The sequence below is a fragment of the Typopeltis vanoorti genome, chromosome 8 (genome assembly GCF_054136105.1).
Source record: "Typopeltis vanoorti isolate ZY-2024b chromosome 8, IOZ_Tvanoo_1.0, whole genome shotgun sequence".
Lineage (NCBI taxonomy): Eukaryota > Metazoa > Arthropoda > Arachnida > Uropygi > Thelyphonidae > Typopeltis > Typopeltis vanoorti.
In genome coordinates this window covers 146,498,977-146,521,928 of record NC_143556.1, presented here as the reverse complement: position 1 = coordinate 146,521,928, position 22,952 = coordinate 146,498,977, and the positions used below count along the sequence as shown (strand labels likewise).

Genomic DNA, 22,952 nt, shown 5'->3' with positions numbered 1-22,952 from the left:
GGATGGAATATCTAGAATTCTTGAGGGACAAATGTCTTAGGCAACATGTAATAGAGGAAACAAGAGATTCAAGAGTTTTGGATTTGGTCACAGCATCAGAAGAGCTGATAATAAGTGAGATGACATCTCTCCCACCAGTTGGAGAGAGTGACCATGTGGTTTTCACTTGGAAGATGAATAGACATGCAGGAGTATCAAAGAAAAGGGAACATATGTGGAATTATAAGGCAGGTGGTTATAATAGTCTTAGGTATCAACTAGGGGCAGTTCCATGGAAGGCAGAATTGGAAGGCCAGGATATTATTAGTGCTTGGAAAATTGTGAAAGGATATTTGTTAGCAGCAATAGTAAGCTGTATTCCACGAGTGAAGAAGCAGACAGTTTGGTGTAAAGTGGATGGCAAACAATATCAAATAGGAACTGCAGTTGAAAAAGAGATTATGGAAGAGGTGGAGGAATATAAGACGCAGACCAGAAGAGTGACCAGTATGGTGAGGAAGGGAAAAATGGAATATAAGAAGAGATTGGCACTAAGATCCAAAGAAAATCCTACAGAATTTTTTAGCTATGTGGCCAGTAGGAGGAGAAATGATTGTGGAAGAATGACATTGCAGGATAAAAATGGGAATAGAGACTGATGAAGAGGACATAGTCGAGTTGTTCAATGAGCACTTTATTGGAGTATTTTATCCTAGAGAAGAAGGTTTTAATACTAGAGGGATAGGACAGGTTCAGGGTTTAGAGGAGAGCATGTTCCAAATACTGAGTACTCTGGATTCCAGTAAAGCTGCGGGACTGGATGGTATTTCAGCATGGGTTTTGAGAGAATGTTTTAAAGAAATGACAGCTCTGTTGACCTGGCTCTTCAATAAAAGCGTGGCTATTGGAAAGGTACCGAAGGAATGGAAGGAAGGTAAGATAGTGCTGAAATACCATCCAGTCCCGCAGCTTTACTGGAATCCAGAGTTCCAGCCTGCTACCACCCCATTCACAAGGGTGGTAGCAGACTGGAAGTGTCTAATTATAGGCCAGTTTGTGTGTCATCAGTAGTTGTTAAGGTCTTGGAGAAATTAGTGAGGGACCATATACAGTGTTGGGCAGATGAGGGTAATGTTATTTGTGAGAATCAACATGGACTTGTTAAGGGGCGCTCTTGCTTTAGTAATATGATTGCCGTTTATAATAAAGTGACAAGAGCAGTTGATGAGAGAAAGGCATATATATATTGCCATTTTTTTAGATTTTGCAAAGACATTTGACAGGGTGCCACATGATAAGCTGATATTTAAGTTGCAGCACATGGGTTTAGATGTCGTGTTAGTCAACTGGATTCAGGATTGGCTGTCTGATAAGTATCAGAGAATTGTGTATGGTGGGTCAATATCAAGACGGCAGAAGATTACAAGTGGTGTTCCACAGGGCTCAGTACTGGGACCTGTATTGTTCAACCATTATATCAATGACAATGTCAATGGATTGCAATGGGATATTCAGTTGTTCGCAGATGTGAAGCTGGGAAGGGTTATCAGTAATAGTGCAGATGTAGCAGCCCTGCAAGAGGATTTGAATAAACTTTGGGAAATGAATGGGGGGGGGGGGTGTCGGTTTAATGTAGCACAATGTAAAGTCTTGAAGTTTGGGAACCATCGATGGGAGAATGCATACTCAATTGGAGGAGCTATACTGGAGGAAAATAGCAGACATGAGATCTGTGGGTGATGATTGATAGAAAACTGAAATTCAGGGAGCATATTGCAGAGGTGGTGAAGGTAACCCAGAGGATTGCTGCAATACTGAGAAGGACTCTGACCTGCAGAGATAAAAGAGTTATCATTCCTTTGTGTAAGACCCTGATCAGACCACACTTAGACTATTGTTCTCAGGTTTGGTCTCCAGGATTTGAAGTGAATAAATTAACTGTGGAAAGTGTACAGAGGCGGATAACAAAGATGGTTTCAGGACTATATAATGTCAGTTACGAGGATCGACTGAGGGAATGTGGACTGCAGAGTTTGGTGGATAGAAGGAGAGGGGATATGATTGAGACTTTTAAACTGTTGAGAGGCAGTTACAGGGTAGACATTGGGGAGTTCTTTTGCTTGGTTGAACAGCTGGAAGGTGTGATGACAAGGGGCCATTCCTGGAAGTTACGAAAGGAAGCTGTGAGCAAGAGAGTTAGGAGTAGTTTCTTTGCATGGAGGGTGGATGAACCATGGAATGCATTGCCTGAGAGAGCAGGTTAGAGCAGGAACGGTCAATGGGTTCAAGGTGTGGTATGATAAATTTTGTGTTTTCCTAAAAACGACCTACCACGATGAGTCTTTTTACTCCATGGAGGCCTAGATAATAATAATAATACTTCATGTGCAAACTTTGTCTACATGACTTAGATAAAGAATTAAACAATTTCATCAAATATAATTTTAAATAATAATAACAATCTAAGATGATATGGCCACTTAAAGAGAATGAGAGAGGAAAGGTTAGCAAAACAGGTGTTTGATGTTAGAAGAAAGATTGAATTTAGTGAACTGAGGTAATTAATAATTTCTCAAAAGATTCAAATGGCATTATTATTATTATTGTATCCTCCATGGAGTCAACAGACTCATCATGACAGGTTTATTCAACTGACAACATATTTACCATATCGAACCTTAAAAATCCTTAACACTTCCCTGCAGTAAAATGTTCTGATAATGGATTCCATTCACTCAACAAAATCTCCATGTAAAAAATCTATTATCATCACCATAATGCTAATTATGGGTATAGACCATATTGGTGTGATCCGATCTCATTATCCATCCAATATCCTTTTTTGAGGTCTATCCTGCCTTCTCTTCCCAACTGGCTTATATTTAGTATTTGTTTAGAATATCAGGTGTGGCCATTTGGTTTACATGTTCTATCCATTTTCGTTTTTAATTGTTTAGTTTTTTTCTATTGATTCTGTTTATAGTTCTTTTAAAATATCTTCATTCCTTTTTTTGGTCTGATGTGTATTTTACAGTTCTCATAAATCTCATTTCACTTGTAGTTATTATTATTATTAACATTTGACCTCCATGGAGTCAGAGACTCATCTTGGGAGGTACTCACTACTGCATACAATGCTTATCTAATCGCGTCTTAAACTGATTCAATGTGTCCACATCCACAACACACATAGGCAATGCATTCCACTCACCAATCACCCTCCATGCAAAGAACCTGCTTCTCACTCCTTTGCTCACACCCTCCTTATACAGTCTCCAGCAATGGCCTCTTGTTTTACTCCCCTCTCCCATTCTATGAAAAATCTCTTCCATGTCTACCAAATAACAACCCCTGGCCAGCTTACATGTCTCAATCATATCTCCCCCCCCCCTTCTTCCTCCTATTCATGAGGCTCTGCAACTTACATTCTCTCAATCTGACCTCGTACTCCACATTCCAAAGACCACTGACTACTTTTGTGAATCTTCTCTGCACTCTTTCCAACATATCCTCATCACCATGAAAACCCAGCGACCAAATCTGTGCACAATAACCCATATGAGGCCTGATCAAGGCCTTATACAATGGAATCGTAACCTTTATTTCTGCATGTCAGGGTTCTCAGCTTTATTGCCATTATTCGATGTGATGCCTTCACAACTTGTGCAATGTGGCCCCTGAACTTCAGGTCCTTGTCTACCATCACCCCTATATCTTTCATCTCCTCTATTTCAGTTAAAGTTTCCCTACCAAGTGTATACCAAATCTCAAAACCTTATACTTTGCAACAACGAATTGACATTGAATGTTTATTTTCCACTTGGTTAGAGTATAATAAATTTAGTTTAATCCTTTATCCAAGTGTGAGCAAACAAAGTTTGCACCTGAAAGTATCTTCAGGACTGGGTTAAGGTGATACAACACCTGGGCAACTCGTTGCAAAGGTGGAACAAGCTACCAACACTCCTATCCTAGTATCTCCTATAATGCAAAACACATCTCCTTGCGGATATGTCTAATGTTATGCATTAAGGGAAGGGCCACTACCCAGACCAGTTTCGACCTTTATTGAGGTCTCTTCAGTGGGAGCCAGGCCCAAGTCGAGATATCAGGCAGAAGCATTAGCAGGTCATCTCCACCTATAGGAATTGCCAATAAGTGGAGATGACCTGCTATTAAAAAAGGGTGGCACACCAATTGGCAATTCCTATAGGTGGAGATGACCTGCTAATGCTTCTGCCTGATATCTCGACTTGGGCCTGGCTCTCACTGAAGAGACCTCAATAAAGGTCGAAACCGGTCTGGGTAGTGGCCCTTCCCTTAATGCATAACATTAGACATATCCGCAAGGAGATGTGTTTTGCATTATAGGAGATACTAGGATAGGAGTGTTGGTAGCTTGCTCCACCTTTGCAACGAGTTGCCCAGGTGTTGTATCACCTTAACCCAGTCCTGAAGATACTTTCAGGTGCAAACTTTGTTTGCTCACACTTGGATAAAGGATTAAACTAAATTTATTATACTCTAACCAAGTGGAAAATAAACATTCAACATCTTTCTCTAAATCCAGAGTAATTTATTAAAAAAGGGTGGCACACCAATTGGCAATTCCTATAAGTGGAGATGACCTGCTATTAAAAAAGGGTGGCACACCAATTGGCAATTCCTATAGGTGGAGATGACCTGCTAATGCTTCTGCCTGATATCTCGACTTGGGCCTGGCTCCCACTGAAGAGACCTCAATAAAGGTCGAAACCGGTCTGGGTAGTGGCCCTTCCCTTAATGCATAACATTAGACATATCCGCAAGGAGATGTGTTTTGCATTATAGGAGATACTAGGATAGGAGTGTTGGTAGCTTGCTCCACCTTTGCAACGAGTTGCCCAGGTGTTGTATCACCTTAACCCAGTCCTGAAGATACTTTCAGGCGCAAACTTTGTTTGCTCACACTTGGATAAAGGATTAAACTAAATTTATTATAACGAATTGACAGTTCCACTTATCTCCCCATTCTGCAATCTATTCAAGTCCTCTTGTATGGCATTAACATCAGCCTGACTGTGCATTGCTCTCTACAGTTTTATATCATCTGCAAACAGCTGGATATAACTAGTTAAACCCAACCCAATATCATTAACATACAAACTGAACAACAATGGCCCCAAAACTGACCCTGTTGGCACACCCTGGTGACCTTTCTCTTTCAAGATACTGCACCTCTATATACAACTTTCTGATACCTATCCAACAGCCAGTCACTGATCCAACACAGAGGTCTGTTATCCAATCCCATCTGTTTCAATTTATTTAAGAGCTTGTCATGTGGCAGTCTATCAAAAGCCTTCAAAATCCAGGCACACCACTGTATATGCATCTCCCTTGTCCAAGGTATTTGTCACCTTGTTATAGTACATAAGTTAGTGAAACATGATCTCCTCTTAACAAACCCATGCTGATAACCACAGAGAGTACTGCTGTTATCAACCCATTTCTGTATCCTACTTCTCACCAATCTCTCCACCACAACTCCAGATATACAGACTGGCCTATAATTTGAAGCTACAGCCTTATCACCGCCTTTATGCAGTGGAACAATTTTACCCTCCTTCCGCTCCCTTCGAACCTGTGCTGTTGAAAAACTCTTATTAAACAGGCATGCCAATGCTACTTTTATTCTTTGTTTATTGCCCAAATTTCACTGTCATATAATAATGTGGTCACTGCTAAAGTACTGTATATCTTCAAGCGTGTTTCTTTTTGTACTATATTTGGATTGAGAGTTCTATTTATCAGGCCTATAATCTGTAAAAATTTTGAGGTTTTTAATTTTGTCTTTTCTCCTTCATATGATGAGAGTAAAAAATCTACTCTTCACAATTTGTTCACCACACTCTTACACAACTTCCTGGGATGGCCTCTGGTTCTTTATCTTCTACTATTTGCATAATCCCTTCTGTATTAATCTGATAAGATCCTCTTACTAATTTAGATATATCACATCACCTCTATTCCTCCTATTCAATGAACTAATTTACATGCCTTTAACCTCTCTCCATAGCCAACATTATAGTCCTGATATTGTCTGTCACAGGTATCTGACAATATTGGGGAGCTAACAAATGACAGTAATTTTTTTTTAATTAATAAGAAGTTAATACTAACAGAATTATGTTCCTATCAGAAAATGATATATTCATGTTTTTTTGCACCTCTCAAAAATAATGAAGATGGCAATGATGGTTGGCAGAAACTCTTAATGCTTCTCATCCTAATCCTCACAGTCTACTGTTTTCAAACAGATAATCCCCCCCCCCTTTTTTTTTTATGTGGTGAGGAAGGGAGCTTGGAACATAAGCAAACGAGGTTTAAAATAGCTTGGTATCTTTAACACTTATTATACCCAAGGTAAAATACTTTCTACATTTATATCTCCTCCTGAGATTTTTATTTAATAAGGTTAAAACACCTTATGGTAACTTGTTCTGGTAAAATACTTATAAGCTCTGTATTACTAAAATCTTACTATTTCTAGCCTGGCTCCCACTGATGAGACCTCAATAAAGGTCGAAACCGGTCTGGGATAAGCAATCTAGTATTGGCGCGTTCCACTTTTTCACCATTCACATTACTTCCTTCAACAATCTGCATTCTGAAGGTATCAACAGATAAGAGAACCAATGGACGATGATTCAGTTGTGCCAAGTAAAATTTACAAACAAAAATCAAACGTTGTGATATGTATTTAATATAAGCGTGCTGTAATGCAACATTTTTGTTAAACCAGACCTGCGTTCAAGAATACTTAATTTTAAGATTCTTTTCAGTGTTTATTTGGTCACATGCTGCAGTGCAGTAAATCATATTGCACTAGTTTTACTTCGATTGCTTGATGTTTCTTTTTTTTTTTTTTTTTTTTTCCCGCGATGAATTCAGGACGTCACGTACAGCTTGCAATGAAAATAAAATAATACCACTAGAAGGCACTACTATTTAACCGTGCAATGACACAAACTATGAACGTAGAGCTATTCACCAATCGACGAAATGTTACAACAGCCGCATTATATCACTTCGCAGTGAACATGAACGAATAGCTCCCCCTCCATGTAAACCGGTTTCAATCGCAGGTGGTTACTTAATATTTGATCGCAATAGTTCACTCTTTCGCATATCGGACAGAACATCAACGGTTAGGTGTAAACCAGCTTGGTTTACTGCCGCTATGGGACTTATAACATATATTAACCAGTGTATACATGGTACTATTTGTAGCTGTCAGACTTATGCAGATAAGTTATGCATTGTTCGTTATAGCACGTTTCCGCATCACCGGAAGCAGCAACCTGCATAAAAACTGCATGGGATGGTCCCGTAATTCATTTGGATAGTTTCGCAATGAAACACACATAGTTTACTTAGAAACTGCAATCGAAAACTTTGAAACTATCATTATGACTCATATGAAATTAAACCAATGCTATATGAAAATTCTAACTGAAGTAAGCAAGGTATTTTAGTCGTGATTTTGTCGAAATGTAAAATTTTGCTTCCTGTTAAAATAAATTTTTAAACGCTTATTATAATAGACGAGTATAACAGGAGAACGCATAATGTAGATATCTATCCTTTTGGAGATGTGAGAATTGATGACTAATTACGCTTAATTGAATATTCTTTCATATTGATAGTTCTAAACATTAAGAACTGATCGTGTACCTCAAGGGCACAAATTCCATGCTTACATCCATTCGTAACGAATAAATACCTCTAATATGAATTATATATTTAAGACCGGCTCGTCAGTATAATGCCATGCGGAAGACCTACCTCAAACACGATACGGCCGAGAGGCTCGCCATCAGCAGTCATATCAAAGAAACATCGTGGTAAAGCCATTACCACTCAGAGTCCAGCACGCAGAAAAAACGGGCTGAAAAATCAACTGGATTGAAAGAATTAACGAAGAATCTCAAGAGTGTTGTACAGTTTGCTGTTCTAAAAGAAGTTATTCATAACAGTCTTCAATCGCTAGGTGGGGCAATTGTTCTACACTAGTATCACATGTACGTTTCTAATCAATACAGAGCAAGCCTTTGAACTACGATAGTTCGAGATCTTACTTGCGAAACATCAGAAGTTTTTGTTAACATGTCAGTTGTTTTCACAATAAGTAGTAAAAAGTATAGTAGAAGAAATGGAAAACCTAATTAACAAGAATAATAATCGATTGGGAAAAAACGATACTAATAGTATACTGTTTCAAAAGTTTGAACAGGTCACTCCAATGCTATCAAGATATTAAGTGTTTAATTTATAAGTGAAAAAGCAGGGGCGAATGTTGGTCTTGAAATTCACGCACGCTTGCTCTTATCATTCAGGGAGTGAGAGGTGTGATTAAAGTCTGATTAGCAGAATAATGAATTACTATTTAAAATTATATATTTAGAAATTTATAGTTTTAAATGGTCAGTAATTCATTATTCCGCTAATCAGACTTCAATCACAATCATACATATACAACATGTATTTTACAAATGATATTCTATCTTTTTCAATTTAGCTACTTGAATACAAATTCTACCCTATGGTTCTTCTTTATGAACTGGCCAATAACATCGACCTAAAAAGTTGGTTGTAACTTAATTTTCTGTACCTCTCATGAATAGGATGAATATAAAAAAATAATAACAGTAGAGATACATAAGCATTAGTTCCTCATTCTGTGCTACCTGCATTATGTCATATCACACAGGATGTAACAGACATCAAATAAGTGTATGTAGTATCATTTGGAGAGCCTAACTTATAACCTATTGCTTGTTCTACACACACACACACACACACGGCTGGGTTTATGAATGAACTAGACAAGATATGGCATAGGGCCTTGTATTACAAGCAGCCTCAGTATAGATAACCTAAAATTACTCAGATATGGGGCCCCTGTTAAAAGTTATAGCTTAGGGGCCACAACAGCCTTATATCTGGCACTATCTATACGTGACAATAGTAGCTTAATGATAAAGGATATGGGTACATCTGGAATGATGGCTATCCTGGTTCAAGTGATCAGTTAGATAGATAAGCAGAACCTCATTCACAGGTGCTACTAGAAGGTATTTCAAACACATCTTCCAGGGATGATGAGTAGTTCTCTATTTGTAATCTATTGAAATATTTCTTGTCTCCATCTTATAGAACCCCATTAGTAACTTATAATTTTTTATCACGTCCCCCTCTTTTCCCCGTAAACTAAACTTTGCGACTTGCACACCTTCAATCTGTTCTTCTCATAGGGAGCATTTTAGACCTTTCACCAGCTTGATTATTTGTCCCTAGATCCTCTCCACCACCTCCTGATACACAGGTGACCAAATCTGTGCATAGTAATCAAGATGTGGCCAAATCATAGCCTTTATTAGTGAAACATGGCTGACGGAAGATGATATAGTTAGTGGGATAGAATGTGTAGGTTATAGTATGTTTAGGAGGGACAGAGAGAATAAAATTGGGGGAGGGGTGTTATTGATGATAGCTGATGAACTGCAGCTAAGGAGAATTGAAGTATTGCAGGATAGTGAAAGGAGCTCATTTGAGGCTATTTGGTGTGAGATTGATACTGGCAGAATAAAATATACAGTTGGGTGCTGCTATAGACCAGGTGATGGAATAGATGGTGGAGATGGTATGCATAAACAAATTGATGAAATGAGTGGAAGGAGGGTAATTATTATGGGGGATTTCAACTATGGTAACATTGATTGGAAGGAGGAGAGGACACATGTGAGGAAGGAAATGGATTTTATTCAATTATTAAGGGATAACTATCTGAAACAGCATGTAATTGAAAATACTAGGGGTGCGAGAGTGCTTGACCTGGTAATAGTATCTGAGAATTTGACTGTAATGAATATGACCATGTTGCCACCTATTGGTGAGAGTGATCATAAGGTCTTGACCTGGGAGGTGGCTAAAGGTGTGAAATTTGTGATTAAGACAGGGTATATGTGGAATTACCGTGCTGGCAAGTATGACAAGCTTAGGAGATTGCTTGGATCAGTGCCATGGCATGTACAACTGCAAGGGCTGGACGTCGATAGAGCATGGGAAGTGATCAAAGAGCATTTACAGGAGGTTATGGCTGATTGTATACCTAAGGTCCGAATAGTGAAACAAGGAGGGGTTAAATGGATGAATAACACCATTAAGCTTGAGCTGCAAAAAAAGAAACAACTATGGAGGGAATTTAAAGAAAGGGGTGACCTGCAGGCACACGAACGGTATAAAGTACAGGCCAGAAGGGTAACGAGTGTGGTAAAAACAGCAAAAGCCGATTATGAAAGGAAACTAGCTATGCAAGCAAAAGAGAATCCCAAACAGTTCTTTCAATATGCTGCAAGCAAGAAAAAAACTGTACATGGCAAAATGATTTTAAGGAATGACGATGGTAAAGAGTTCACTGAACCAGACGATATAGTGGAGTTACTGAGCGCGCACTTTGCAAAAGTATATCATCCAGGTGGTGATCTTGAAAAAATGAAGGAACCATTAGTTTATATGGGAATTGTGATGAATGAAGTGGAGGTGAATAGTCTATTACAGAACCTTAATGTGAATACATCTGTGGGATTGGATGGTATACCGGCACGGGTCTTGCATGAAGCGGCTAATGAATTATCAGTGCCCTTGACCATGTTGTTTAATCTGAGTCTCAGGTCTGGCTTAGTCCCGAAGGCATGGAAAGAGGGGAAAATAGTTTCACTGCATAAAGGAGGATCCAAGACTATGGTTGCAAATTACCGACCGATCAGCATATCAGGAGTCGTTGTCAAGGTCTTGGAGAAAGTAGTCAAGGGAAAAATACAGGAATGGATTGGTGAAAATGAGATACTGTACAGAGGACAGCATGGCTTTGTGAAGGGTAGATCATGCCTCAGTAACTTGCTCAAGTTTTATAACAAGGTGACGGCTGAACTGGATAAGGGAAATGGGTTTACAGTGATACTGCTGGACCTGGCAAAGGCTTTTGACAGGATACCACATGGAATTCTAATCCGTAAACTACAACATATGGGAATGGATATAGGGTTGGTGAGATGGATAGCTAGGTGGTTGATGGAGAGATATCAAAGAGTAGTTTATTCAGGAGTAGAGTCCAAAAAACAACCTGTGACTAGTGGTGTGCCACAGGGTTCTGTTCTTGGACCACTGCTGTTTAATCTGTTCATTAACGATATAGGGAAGGGTCTAAGTGGGACAGTTCATTTGTTCGCTGATGATGCAAAGTTGGGTAGGGCGATAGTGAATGCAGAAGATGTCAAAGTCTTGCAAGATGACTTAGATAGATTGGAGTTCTGGACTAAGGAGAATAGATGTCAATTTAATGTGACAAAATGTAAGGTTATGCATTTCAGAGTGAAAAGATTAGCAGCAGTATACCACATTGGTGGAACTGTACTCCAAGAGATTGATGAGGCCAGGGACTTGGGAGTGTTGGTGGATAGGGAGATGAAGTTTAGGGGGCACATTGCGAAAGTAGCTAAATCAGCTCATCAACTCACTTGGTTGTTGAAAAATACCTTGACGAGCAGAGAAAAACAAGTTATCGTACCTCTGTACCGAGCCCTGATAAGACCTCATCTCGACTACTGTGCCCAGATTTGGTCACCTCGGTTCCTTCTTGATGGGGAGGAGGTTGAGAGGATCCAGAGGCGAGTGACTAAGATGATAGCAGGTCTATGGAATGAACCATATGAGAACAGGTTGAAGATTTGTGGGTTGCAGAAACTAGTTGATAGGCGGAAAAGGGGAGATATGATTGAGACATTCAAATTGCTAAAAGGATTCCATAGGATTAATTCAGAGGATATTTTTGAGATCAGGACTGGTGGTGGGAGAACTAGGGGACACCCATGGAAGCTGGGCAAGAGCGTGGTTAGCAGGGGTGTTAGAGCTGGGTTCTTTACTTTTAGAGTGGTAAATGAGTGGAATAAGCTGCCAGAGTCTGTTGTGGGTGCTATGACAGTGAGCGAGTTCAAGGCAAGGTATGATAGATACTGTGAGAATGTTGAACAGCTGTGTGAACATGATGTTTAGGGCCTCCCTCGATGAGTCTAAGGACTCCTGGAGTAGCCCGTGGTAATAATAATAATAATTATAAAAAGGTATAAAATCTATCTGCCTTTAATTTTCTTCCCCATCCATCAGATGACGGGCTGAGGCCCTTATATGCAAATCTTTGCCATCCGGTTCTTCAATCTCTGTCATCTCTCTGACACTTGATAATTTTGACCTTTCCTTCTATAGCCAAGTTCTTTTTGGTCTACTTCTTGATAGTCTTTGTCCAGTGATTCCATTCAAGACTATATTTGGTAATCTTTGAAAGGACAAGGTATCCAAATCATCATAATTGCTGTTTATGAATTATAGCTATGGTACTCTATACTTTAATTCATGTTTGATTTGCTCATTTGTTTTGTGTTCTGACCAGTGAGTCTTATTTTTCTTAAGCATTTCATTTCAAATGCCCTGATTTTCTCTATTTCTTTCTGATCGAGTGTCCAAGTCTTGGCTCCATATTGCTGTAGTTTACTCTATAATGGTTTCATAGAGTTTTAGTTTGAGGCTTTTCGAAATGCTGTTATTTTTCCATATTTTCTTTAATTTATTCATATTAGACCAGCCTTTGTTGAGTCTGTATTTTACTGTTTGTGTTGTCGAGGTTGTGAGTAATGACACTGCCAAAATATGTAAATTGCTTTACTTGTGCAATTATGATTTTCTAAATTTAATGAATTCCCCCCCCCCCCATCTCTTCCTATTTTCATTGTTTTAGTTTTGCTTAGATTGATTTTCATTCCAAAAATTTTGCACTCTTCATTTTTATTGTAAAAAGATGTTTATTTATCTTTTTTTTTTCTAATTGTTCTTTAGATTCTACAAGAATAATAATATCATCTGCATCTTTGATATGGATATTCATGCAATTTATTTGTAGACCTGATTCTTCAACTATGGATTTGCATATTTCTCCAGGACAGATAATAAATAAATTTGGTGAATGAACAACCTGCATATCTCCTTTTTCTACTTTGAATTTGTCTGTTTTTATTTTATTAAATTTGACAGTTGGTTTAGTATCTTTATTAATATTTTGGAATAAAAGTTTGTAGTTCTGAATCTTTTCACTTTATGACAAATAGTTATATTTGTCACGATTTCTCAACTATGACAAATAGTTGAGAAATCATGGGAATATAACAAAGATCCGTATTTAAGTTTTGTAGACCAGCAAAAGGCACATGACAATGTGCCAAGGGAAAAAGCTATTCAGAACACTACAGTTATATTGTCAATGGGGCATTATATCAAGCAACACTTAGTTTTTATTTGAGTTGTAAGTCAGCAGTTAGAATTCAAGAAGGTACAGAAAGATGGTTTGATGTTGAATCTGATGTCAGCCAAGTATGTACATTATCTCTCTGTTATTCATTACCTATATGGATTGCATTATGAAAGAAAGCAGTATTAAACCTGATTTAAAAATTGGAGATGTTAATCTCAGCGCTTGACTTTATGCAGATGATGTTATATTATTAAATAAATCCACTACAAGTCCACAAGATTCCCTGACTAAATTGAATAACTGTTGTAATAAATTTGTTATGAAAATCAGCAATAACAAGACAAAGACAATGAAAATAAACAGAAACATTGAAAATATCAACTGTATTGTGAATGGAGAACCTATAGAACAAGTAAAACATTTCAGCTACTTAGGCACAATTTTTAGTGAAGATGGTAAATTAAATATGAAAACAGACAATAGAATCAACAAAGCCGGTATGGTAGGATGTCAGCTGAATAAATTTATGTGGAATAAGAGAAATTACTGAATTAGCTGTATAACCAATTTTAACTTATGGATCTGAGAACTGGGTTAGGAATAAAACACTTGACCAAAGACTAGAGACCACAGATATGAGAGTCCTGAGAAAGATTAGGGCCATGAGCATATGGCATCAATGGTAATATCATATTAAAAATGATATTAGGAAAGAACTTGCCATTTTTAGCATCCAGGAATGTGTTAGCAGAGCTAATCTTTCCTCTTCCATTCTTAAACAGAATGGGAGAGGAAAGATTAGCAAAACAAGTGTTCTCTTCCAGGTTGGCAGGAAAAAGAGCCAGAGAAAGACCAAAATATAGGTGGATTGATCCAGTAAAAAGTGTCTTAGAAGACAGAAATATGAGATCTGATAATGTTGGAATCATGGCAGACAACAGATTGATTTGGAGGAAAATTGTTGATAGCAAGTTAGTAATGATCTAAGATTTTCATGTAGTACTATCATACCAACCTGTACATCCCTCGAGGGTACATGTCAGGAATTTGATGATGATGAGTTCTGAATCTAACATCATAGATGGAAAACTTTCAACAACTATCTCTAATCTAGAGTAATTTAATAATAAGGTGTGACACCATTTGGCTACTCGTATATGAAAATATGACTTCTGCATTACTTCAACCTTAGTATCACCTCTGGGTCTGGCTCCCAATGAGACCTCAATTAAGGTCGAAACCGGTCTGGGCAGTCACCCTTCCCATAATGCATAGCATTATACATGTCCGCAAGGATATGCTTTGCATTATGGAATACTAAGGTAAGTGATGTTAAGTCATTAGCTTCTATATACGAGTTGCCCGAGTCCTGAAAATACTTCAGGTTTAAACTGTGTGCTTTTGCTTACACTTGGTTAAAGGATTAAACCAAGTATATAATTTCTTGGTATCTTTAATTTATAATATAACCAAGTGGAAAAACTTCCAATAATATCATAGATTTTAAGATGTTTATAATTTTGTTCCTATCAATAGAATCAAATACTTGATTGAAGTCAATAAAACTGCAGTATATAGGTAAATTGTATGTCCAGTACTTTTTAGCCAGGCTATTAACAGTAAAAATATGGCCTATGATAGACCTTCCAGGTCCAAATCCTGCATGTGAAGATTTTATAGCTATGACTTATCAATATAATGGGTCTCTAATTTTCACACCTTCGTTTATCTCCTTTTTTGAGATTTGGTATTATGATGGCTGTCTTCCAGAGTACTGGAAGACAGCCATATTTGGTTAAAAAGTTCAAGCAGGAAATTGACGGCTGCTATGCCACCATATTTCTACAGTTCAGTAGAAAGTTCATCATGACCATATGACTTAGACAAGTTCATTTGTTTTATTGCGTTCAAAAATTTCTTTTTATTATGAATGGTGTTTTTTCTCTTTCTGTTCTCTTCATTCGTGTTTTTCCAGTTTTCTTCCCTATGGAAAAGTACATACATACATCTTCAAGGCCCACTCTTCCTAATTGGGATGTGGGGGCAAAAGCTGCAAGAGGAACTTCCAATGGTCACGATCCTCTGCCACCAAGCTCAGGTGTTCTGGTGGGATTCCCAAATGTGTCCACCCAAGGTTTTGGATATAATCTATCCAGCGAGTCCTTGGCCTTCCAAGTGGTCTCCGACCCTCTGGCTTGGCAAAGAGGGCCTGCTGAGGGAGCCTCTCTTGTGGCATTTTGACCAGTTGCCCGTACCAGCGTAACTGTGATCTCTCAACACGGATAAGCAGCGGTTGAGTATTGAGGGCTTCCCGAATTGCAGAGCTTCTGACTCTGTCGAGTTTTGTCAGCCCCGCAACCTCTCGAAGGAACCTCATTTCAGCCACTTGGATTCGTGTCCGCATTCTTTCGGTCATTACCCAACTCTCATGACCATAGGTGAGGATGGGGACATAGACTGTATTGAAGACAGCCAGCTTTGCCTTCTGGCTTAACTCCCGCTTCAATACTACCGAATGTCCAAGCTCCCGCAATATTGAGCTTGCTAAGCCAATTTGAGTATCTAATGAAACGAATATCTATGGAAAAGTATCTAGTAATATTCTTTTCAAATTTTTTTAATCTCTTTAATTGTTCTAGTTTCAATAATATTTTCAATAAAAATATTTCAATAATACGAAACCAATATAGCAAGAACGATAGTCTTGCTATCATTCTTTTTATTGCTTTCTTCACACGTTTTTGCTTTTTTTTCTAAACACACATTTTTAGCAGATCTGTACATTCTATCTATTTTGTTTTTCAATCTTTTATAATGTTGCTTATTTTCCTCTGTATTTTCTGTTCAGAGTATTTTTTGTAGCTTATTTTTCTTCTAAAGTTTCCAAAATTTCTGTGGTCATCCTCTCATTATTTGCATTAATTGTTGTATCAAATGTTTTTATTACAGCATTTACTTATTAGCGTGTTTTTCAACATCCATGTAATCTGTTGAGCTATTTTGCCAACTTTTGCAATATGCCTTGTGAAATTCAACTCTCTCTGTCCATCACTATCCCCAAATCTCTAGCCTCATCAATTTCCTGCATTCCAGTGTTATGAATGTGATAGTGTGTGTAATCTTTCCAATCAGCTGGAAGTGCATACCCTTACATTTTGTAACATTAAATGTTGGTGGTGATAGAATGGCCTCAAACACATAGCAATTGTTATTTATACACAAATGTATGGAGCATTCTAAATAAGAGAGCTGAGTTAGTTACGTTAATTGAGACGGTATGCCCAAAAATCAGTGGAATAAACAAAACTTGGTTGTCCGAGGAGGACGTGATGTCAGGAATAGAACTAGAAGGATATATAACTTTTCTGGAAGAACAGAAATGTGAAAAGAGGAGGGGAAGTGCTGTTAATGATTGCAGAGGAATTGGATCTGCAAAGTGTGAAAGTTGATAGTGCATGCATGGATGCTGTTATAGGATATGTTATAGGCCAGGGAATGCCGATTGTGAAATGTTTAGGCAAATTAGTTGCCATGTAAAAAGAAGGTGATCCTGATGGGAGACTTTAATTACAGGAATATAGACTGGAAGGAAGGTGATAGTGTATGGGAACAAGGAGAGCGAGTTTGGAGAATTTCTGAGAGACAAGTATCTTAAGCAGCATGTTGAAGCAACTAGAGGCTTTTAATGTTTTGGATTTGGTGATAACTTCACAAGATGTAGTTGTTAATGAAGTGTTGACACTGCTGCTGGTTGGTAAGAGTGATCATGAAGTACTTGCTTGGAAAGTGATGAAACAAGAAAAAGTCACTGCCCAAAATGGATACACGTGGAAGTATTATTATTATGTGACACCTCAGGGAGTCCAAAGACTCATCGAGGGAGAGTGTGCCAACAGCATCAAACGATTGATCCCCTTCCAACTACTAACCGTGCTCAAACTTCCTTAATTGTTTGCTGAGCCATTAGTAGCAGAGGCTCTACCAATCGACAAACCTTTGCTAAAGCAGGTGATTATAGGAAGCTCTGTAGTCAGTTAGCATCAGTATGTTGGGTAGATGAGCTGAAAAGATGTTGACAATGCATGCAAAGTCACAAGGCAGTATCTAACAAAAGCAATGTATGACTGCATACCAAGGGTTAACCGAGTAAATAGAGTAGGAGTGAAATGGATGAACAGTGAAATTAAGGAAGCTGTGCTGGAAAGGAAAATGTTATGGAGGAGGTACAAGACAGTTGGTGATCAGACCTACGAAGAGTATAAAGTGCAGGTTAGAAAGGTGATGATCATGGTAAAGAAAGAAAACGTGCCGTATAAGAAGAAATTGGCTGGCCAGACCAAGGTTAACTCGAGGGAATTTTTCCTAATACATGGCAAGCAAGAGGAAGAATAATTATAGCAGATTAACATTGGTGGATAGTCATGGCAGCAGACTAACAGCTGCAAAGAATATAGTGGAGTTATTGAACAAATACTTTATCAGTGCTCGTTCAATGTGATGTGGAGACATTGGAGAGGGTCTAATGGAGAGACAAGTGACTGAGAAAATATTGGGACTTTGGAATGCTGGCTATGGAGAGAGGTTGAAGAAATGTGGATTGCAGAGTTTGGTGGATAGGAGAAAGAGAGGTGATATGATAAAGACGTTTAAGTTGGTTAGAGGATTTTATGAGATTAATCCAGAGGGGATTATAAAACGAGTAGATGGTTAGAGTGGAAGAACTAGAGGTTATTACTGGAAGTTGTGTAAAAGTATGGCGAGGAGTAGATTTTTTACATGGAGAATTGTCAGTGAATGGAATGCATTACCAGAATATGTTAATTCAAGGAGTGTTAAGGATTTTAAGATTCTATATGATAAATATGTTCTCAATTGATTGAACCTCCCACGAAGAGTTTGCCAACTCCATGGAGTATGTAATAATAATAATTAACCATTATCCTAGTCCTCAATGCAGTTTATTTAAATCGTCCCACAGTATATCTGCATCACCTTTATCAAGTGTTTTCCTCAGTTTTGCATCATCAGCAAACACACTGAATATCCTTCTTCCCTATAATTCATTCCCTGTATCGTAAATATACAAATTAAACAGTACTGGCCCTAGTACAGAACCTTGAGGCACTCTGCTGGCCACCCTTATTCTCCTAGATTCAACTCCATATACTATTCTCTGGTAAGGGGATGGCTATCAGCCATCCCCTTATCAATGCCACTAACTTTATATCCATTCCCATTTGCTCCAACTTATGTAATAGTTTTCCATGTGGTATTCTGACAAATGCCTTTACAAAGTCCAGCAGTATCATGGTGTAGCCATTTTCTTTATCCAACTCTGCTGTCACATTTATTCTAAAATGTGAATAAATTGCTAAGGCAGGACCTTATGCTGCTTCCTGTAGAGTATTGTAGACCTATCCACCCATTTCTGAATTTTATCTTCAATCAACTTTTCCAATACTTTAATCACCACTTCTGAGATACATTGGTCTGTAATTTGCTACTTGTCTTGGAGCAACCTTTAACAAACAGATTAAGCAACTTTGTCAGAGGCACTGCCAATTCTCCTGCACATTCCATCCAGTTCTAATGCTGTATTCACATTGATATTTTTCAATATGCAGAGCACCTCCACTTTTCCTTCCTCATTTCTTATGTATGTGTCAGTCATACTAGCAACTGCAAAGTCTCCACCTGGGTGACACTCTCTCACAAAGTGATCACTTAGTAACTGAACTATTTATTTTGCTTCTGTTACCTTCCTACAATTGACACTGATTAATTATAATTTCCATAATCATTCTTACTATTACTCGCTCCACAGCAACAAAAAAAAAAAAAAAAAAAAAAAAAAAAAAAAAAAAAAAACACTGTTATAATTCATCATTGTTTTGAAATTCATCATAAACTGTCTTGATTGAGAATTCAATATTATTATTACATAACACCTCCAGGGAGACCAGACTCATCGAGGGAGGGCACCCACTCCACAACTCTCTGCCGCTACTACTCCACTAACTGCAACTACCTTCATCATCTACTGCCGACCACCACCACTATGTTTTCACAGACAATCACAAACATCCATGCCCAAAGCAGGATTCCTGCAGCCTTTTGGCTGGAGAGTGGATATGCTGACCACTCGGCCAACCAGGCTGGCAATCAATTAATATGCTTATCAACTTTCCACAACAAGATTGCATTGTAACTTTCCCTGGTTGAATGCAATCTGTTTACTACCATGGTTATGGAGACATCTTCTGATGCTGTTACCAGATCCAATGCTCTCAAACCCCAGACACCCCCACCCCCAATCACATGCTCTTTCAGGTAAGTATCCTTTAGTAACTGCATAATTTCCATTTTCATCTTGCCATATGCCATTTCTTCCCTCCAGTCTATATCCCTAGTAGAAGTTCCACATAATTATTGCTCCATCTGCACTATCTGCTTGTGCATGGCACCTGCATCTTGCTGTGGATCCGAAGTCTATAGCAGTAACCAACAATGTCAAATTGGCCTCCTCATACCAGATAGCCTTAAATGAACCATCTCTTTCAGGCCTAAAATCATCCTTAACTTATATTTTTCTTAGTTGAAGTTCATTTATTATCAGCAATACTCCTCTTCTTATCTTATTCTCTCTGTCCTCGTTGAAAACACAAGTACCCCTTTACATTATGTCACTATATCATTTTCTGTCAACCATGTCTTACTAATGCTGATAATTTTTAGCCAAGCTGAGTGACCAAGCTGAGTCAACAATGCCCAAAACTTCTCTTCTTTATTTCTGTTACTTCTGGCATTTGTATATATGCACTTCACTATCCCCTTACACACCAGTTATCCTTGCATAATGTCATTACAAACCCATACCACTTTCCTTCATAATGCGATTCATATAGATAACGAATTGAATAACAGTGAAAATAACGTGCACCCTTGTTGCACACCTGATTTTAGCTCAAACCATCTACCTACTCCTCCAATTCTAACTACTGACTTACAGCTTAAATAGAGACTGTACTGCCTGATATAATGTCCCATTTACACCATATAACTGTGGCTTTTTGACAAGCTTTCCTCTTGGCACCTTGTCATATGTCTTTTCAAGAGCAACAAAACTGAAAACAAATCCTTGTTATATTCCCACAATTGAAAGGGAATCTCAACTATCTGTCATAAAGTGAAAATTTGATCCCGACAACCTCTATTTGGCCTGAATCCAGCTTGTTCTTCACCAAACTTCTCTTCCACAATTTTTCTTAGCCATTTCTCAAGTATACTTGCTTAAATCTTACCAGAAACACTCAGTGGGGAAATAACTCTGTAATTCTCACATTGTTTTATTTCCCTTTTTATAGATGGTACGATGAGCTCTGCTCCAATGATTTGGAAATTGATCCTCTGATCAGGCCTTCTGAATTATGGAATGCAGCCACTGTAAAACTTTTATATCCCTATATTTGAGCATTTCTGACTGAATTTCATCTACTCTAGCTGCCTTTCCACATTTCATGTTTTCAATGACTTTTTCTACTTCATGTATGGATATGTATTCTTGACTGCATTCCTGTTGGGAGTTTTCTACCATCATGCTGGTACTGCTTGTTTCATTTAGCAGTCTTTCAAAGTAATTACTCCAAACTAGAATATCTTTATCTTCAGTTTTCATGTCACCTTTATTAATTTTGATTCTTTTTACAGTACTTTTTCCTCCATATCTAAACTTTTAATTAGCCTCCAGAATATTTTGCCATCTTTCTGATATTTATTTTCTATGTTCTTACCAAAGTCTTCCCATGACTTTTGTTTAGGTAGTTTTACACAGGACCGGCCTGGCTGGCTGAGTGGTTAGCATATCCGCTTCCCAGCCAACAGGCTGTGGGTTTGAATCCCACGTAGGCATGGATGTTTGTTATGTCCTCTCCCAATATGGACTGGGTCACCATGGGAGCAGTAGACCCAAAACCTCCCACAATGGGAGAGGCCTTCACCTGGTAGTGGGTAGAAAAAATAGGCTAAAATTTATTATTTATTTTTTTTTACACAGTGCTTTGCTTTCTTACATTTTTCTCTATATTCTCTAAGAGAACAGGCTGACTTACTTACCAGGAACATTCGATATACTTTCTTCTTTTCTTTCATTGCCTCATTAACTTCCTGAGTCCACTATGGAGTTCTGAGTTTTCTGTCCTTACAGACAACCTCACCACATGCCTCTCTGGCTGAATCAATCAAATTTTCTTCAGAGTTTGCCACTGAATCTCCAAAGTTTGGTTCTTGTTTTCAAAATCTTGAATTTTTTTTTTTTCCAATGATATTTGTGCATTTCAGCCTGCAGAGAGCTGCTCAACCTTACTTCATTTTAAAACTTGTCATCAATTTGATTCAAAATTGCTTTATCTTCACTCGAGGTATACAATCTGCATTGCTGTCAACAACTTTTTCTTAATTATCTTCTATGTGCTAATGACCACTCTTCAAATTCTTTCATCCATTGCACTGCTGTAAGCTGGTTTTTATGTCTATGATAGTTGCCTACCTTATAATTCCACATATTCTTTCTGTTTTGATACCTTCACAAGCCTACTCATCCTCTAAGTTAGGACTAAGTGGCCACTCTTGGTCCTGACTAAGAGTGGCCACTGGGGGGCAAGTATGATGTCTCGATCACAATCAGAGCCTCTGATGCTATGACCAAATCTGAAATTCTTGATCCTCATGTTCCCTCCACTTACTTTACAATTGCCAAACTAATTTGCTTAAACATTTCCTGCTCATTGCTAGTTATATTCCCTGGTTTGTAGTAACATCACACTAAATATTTTGTCATATAAACATCTATCTCACAACATATACTCTCAAAGCCAGGAGTATCATCTCTACTGTGATTCTCCACCCTGAGGGGGCACAATTCATTTCTTATGAGAACACTCTACCACTATGTTTATCCTGCCGAAATATGCTACACCCTTCGATTTCTATCCCTGTTGGAACATTCTCCTCAGTTAACCAAGTTTCACTGATACCATCAACCTTTGAATAGGCTGAGTCAATTAATGCCACAAACTCATTCCCTTTATTTCTAATGCCCCTAGCATTTGTATATAGAAAAACAAGTGTATTGCCAGTATCCATATAGCCATTATTACTCCCCTCATACCCCACCTGGCTCTGTAATATAGTGTACTTCCTCTCATTTCTCAAGCCATGAGGCTATCTCTGCTACATTTCATTGTGCAATTCTAGTTTCTCTGCCCTCAGTCTCTCCAAATGCCTCAGCACTTCTGCATTAATTTTGCATAAATTTAAGTTCAAGGTTAAATCAGGTGTGAGACAAGAATGCACATTATCTCACACCTGATTTTGACCTCAAACCTGATGGATCACATTATAAAGGAATGTGGCATTAAACCTGATATCAAAATTGGAGATGTTAATCCCAGCTCTTTACTTTTGCAGATGTTTTACTCCTAAATAAATCCAGTATAAGCCTGCAGGATTCCTAAACTAAATTGTTCAACTGGTCTAATAAATTTGGTATGAAAATCAACAATAAATTCTAACTGCTGACTTATAACTCAAACACAGACTATGTATTACTAAATATGTCCCATTTACACTA

At 38.1% G+C, this 22,952-nt stretch overlaps 1 protein-coding gene across 1 annotated transcript in view; it reads right to left on the bottom strand.

Moving 5' to 3' along the window:
• The window catches only part of LOC150104413 (peptidyl-prolyl cis-trans isomerase-like), a 162,233-nt gene extending 154,241 nt beyond the window's left edge, over positions 1-7,992 (bottom strand). The window contains exons 1-2 of the mRNA XM_090396478.1: positions 7,807-7,992; positions 7,475-7,529 (exon numbers count right to left, since the gene is read on the bottom strand). Coding sequence (XP_090252604.1) covers positions 7,475-7,529; positions 7,807-7,875 — 124 coding nt within the window. The 5' untranslated portion in view covers positions 7,876-7,992. The remainder of the gene's footprint in view (positions 1-7,474; positions 7,530-7,806) is intronic.
• Between the last annotated feature and the right edge of the window lie 14,960 nt (positions 7,993-22,952).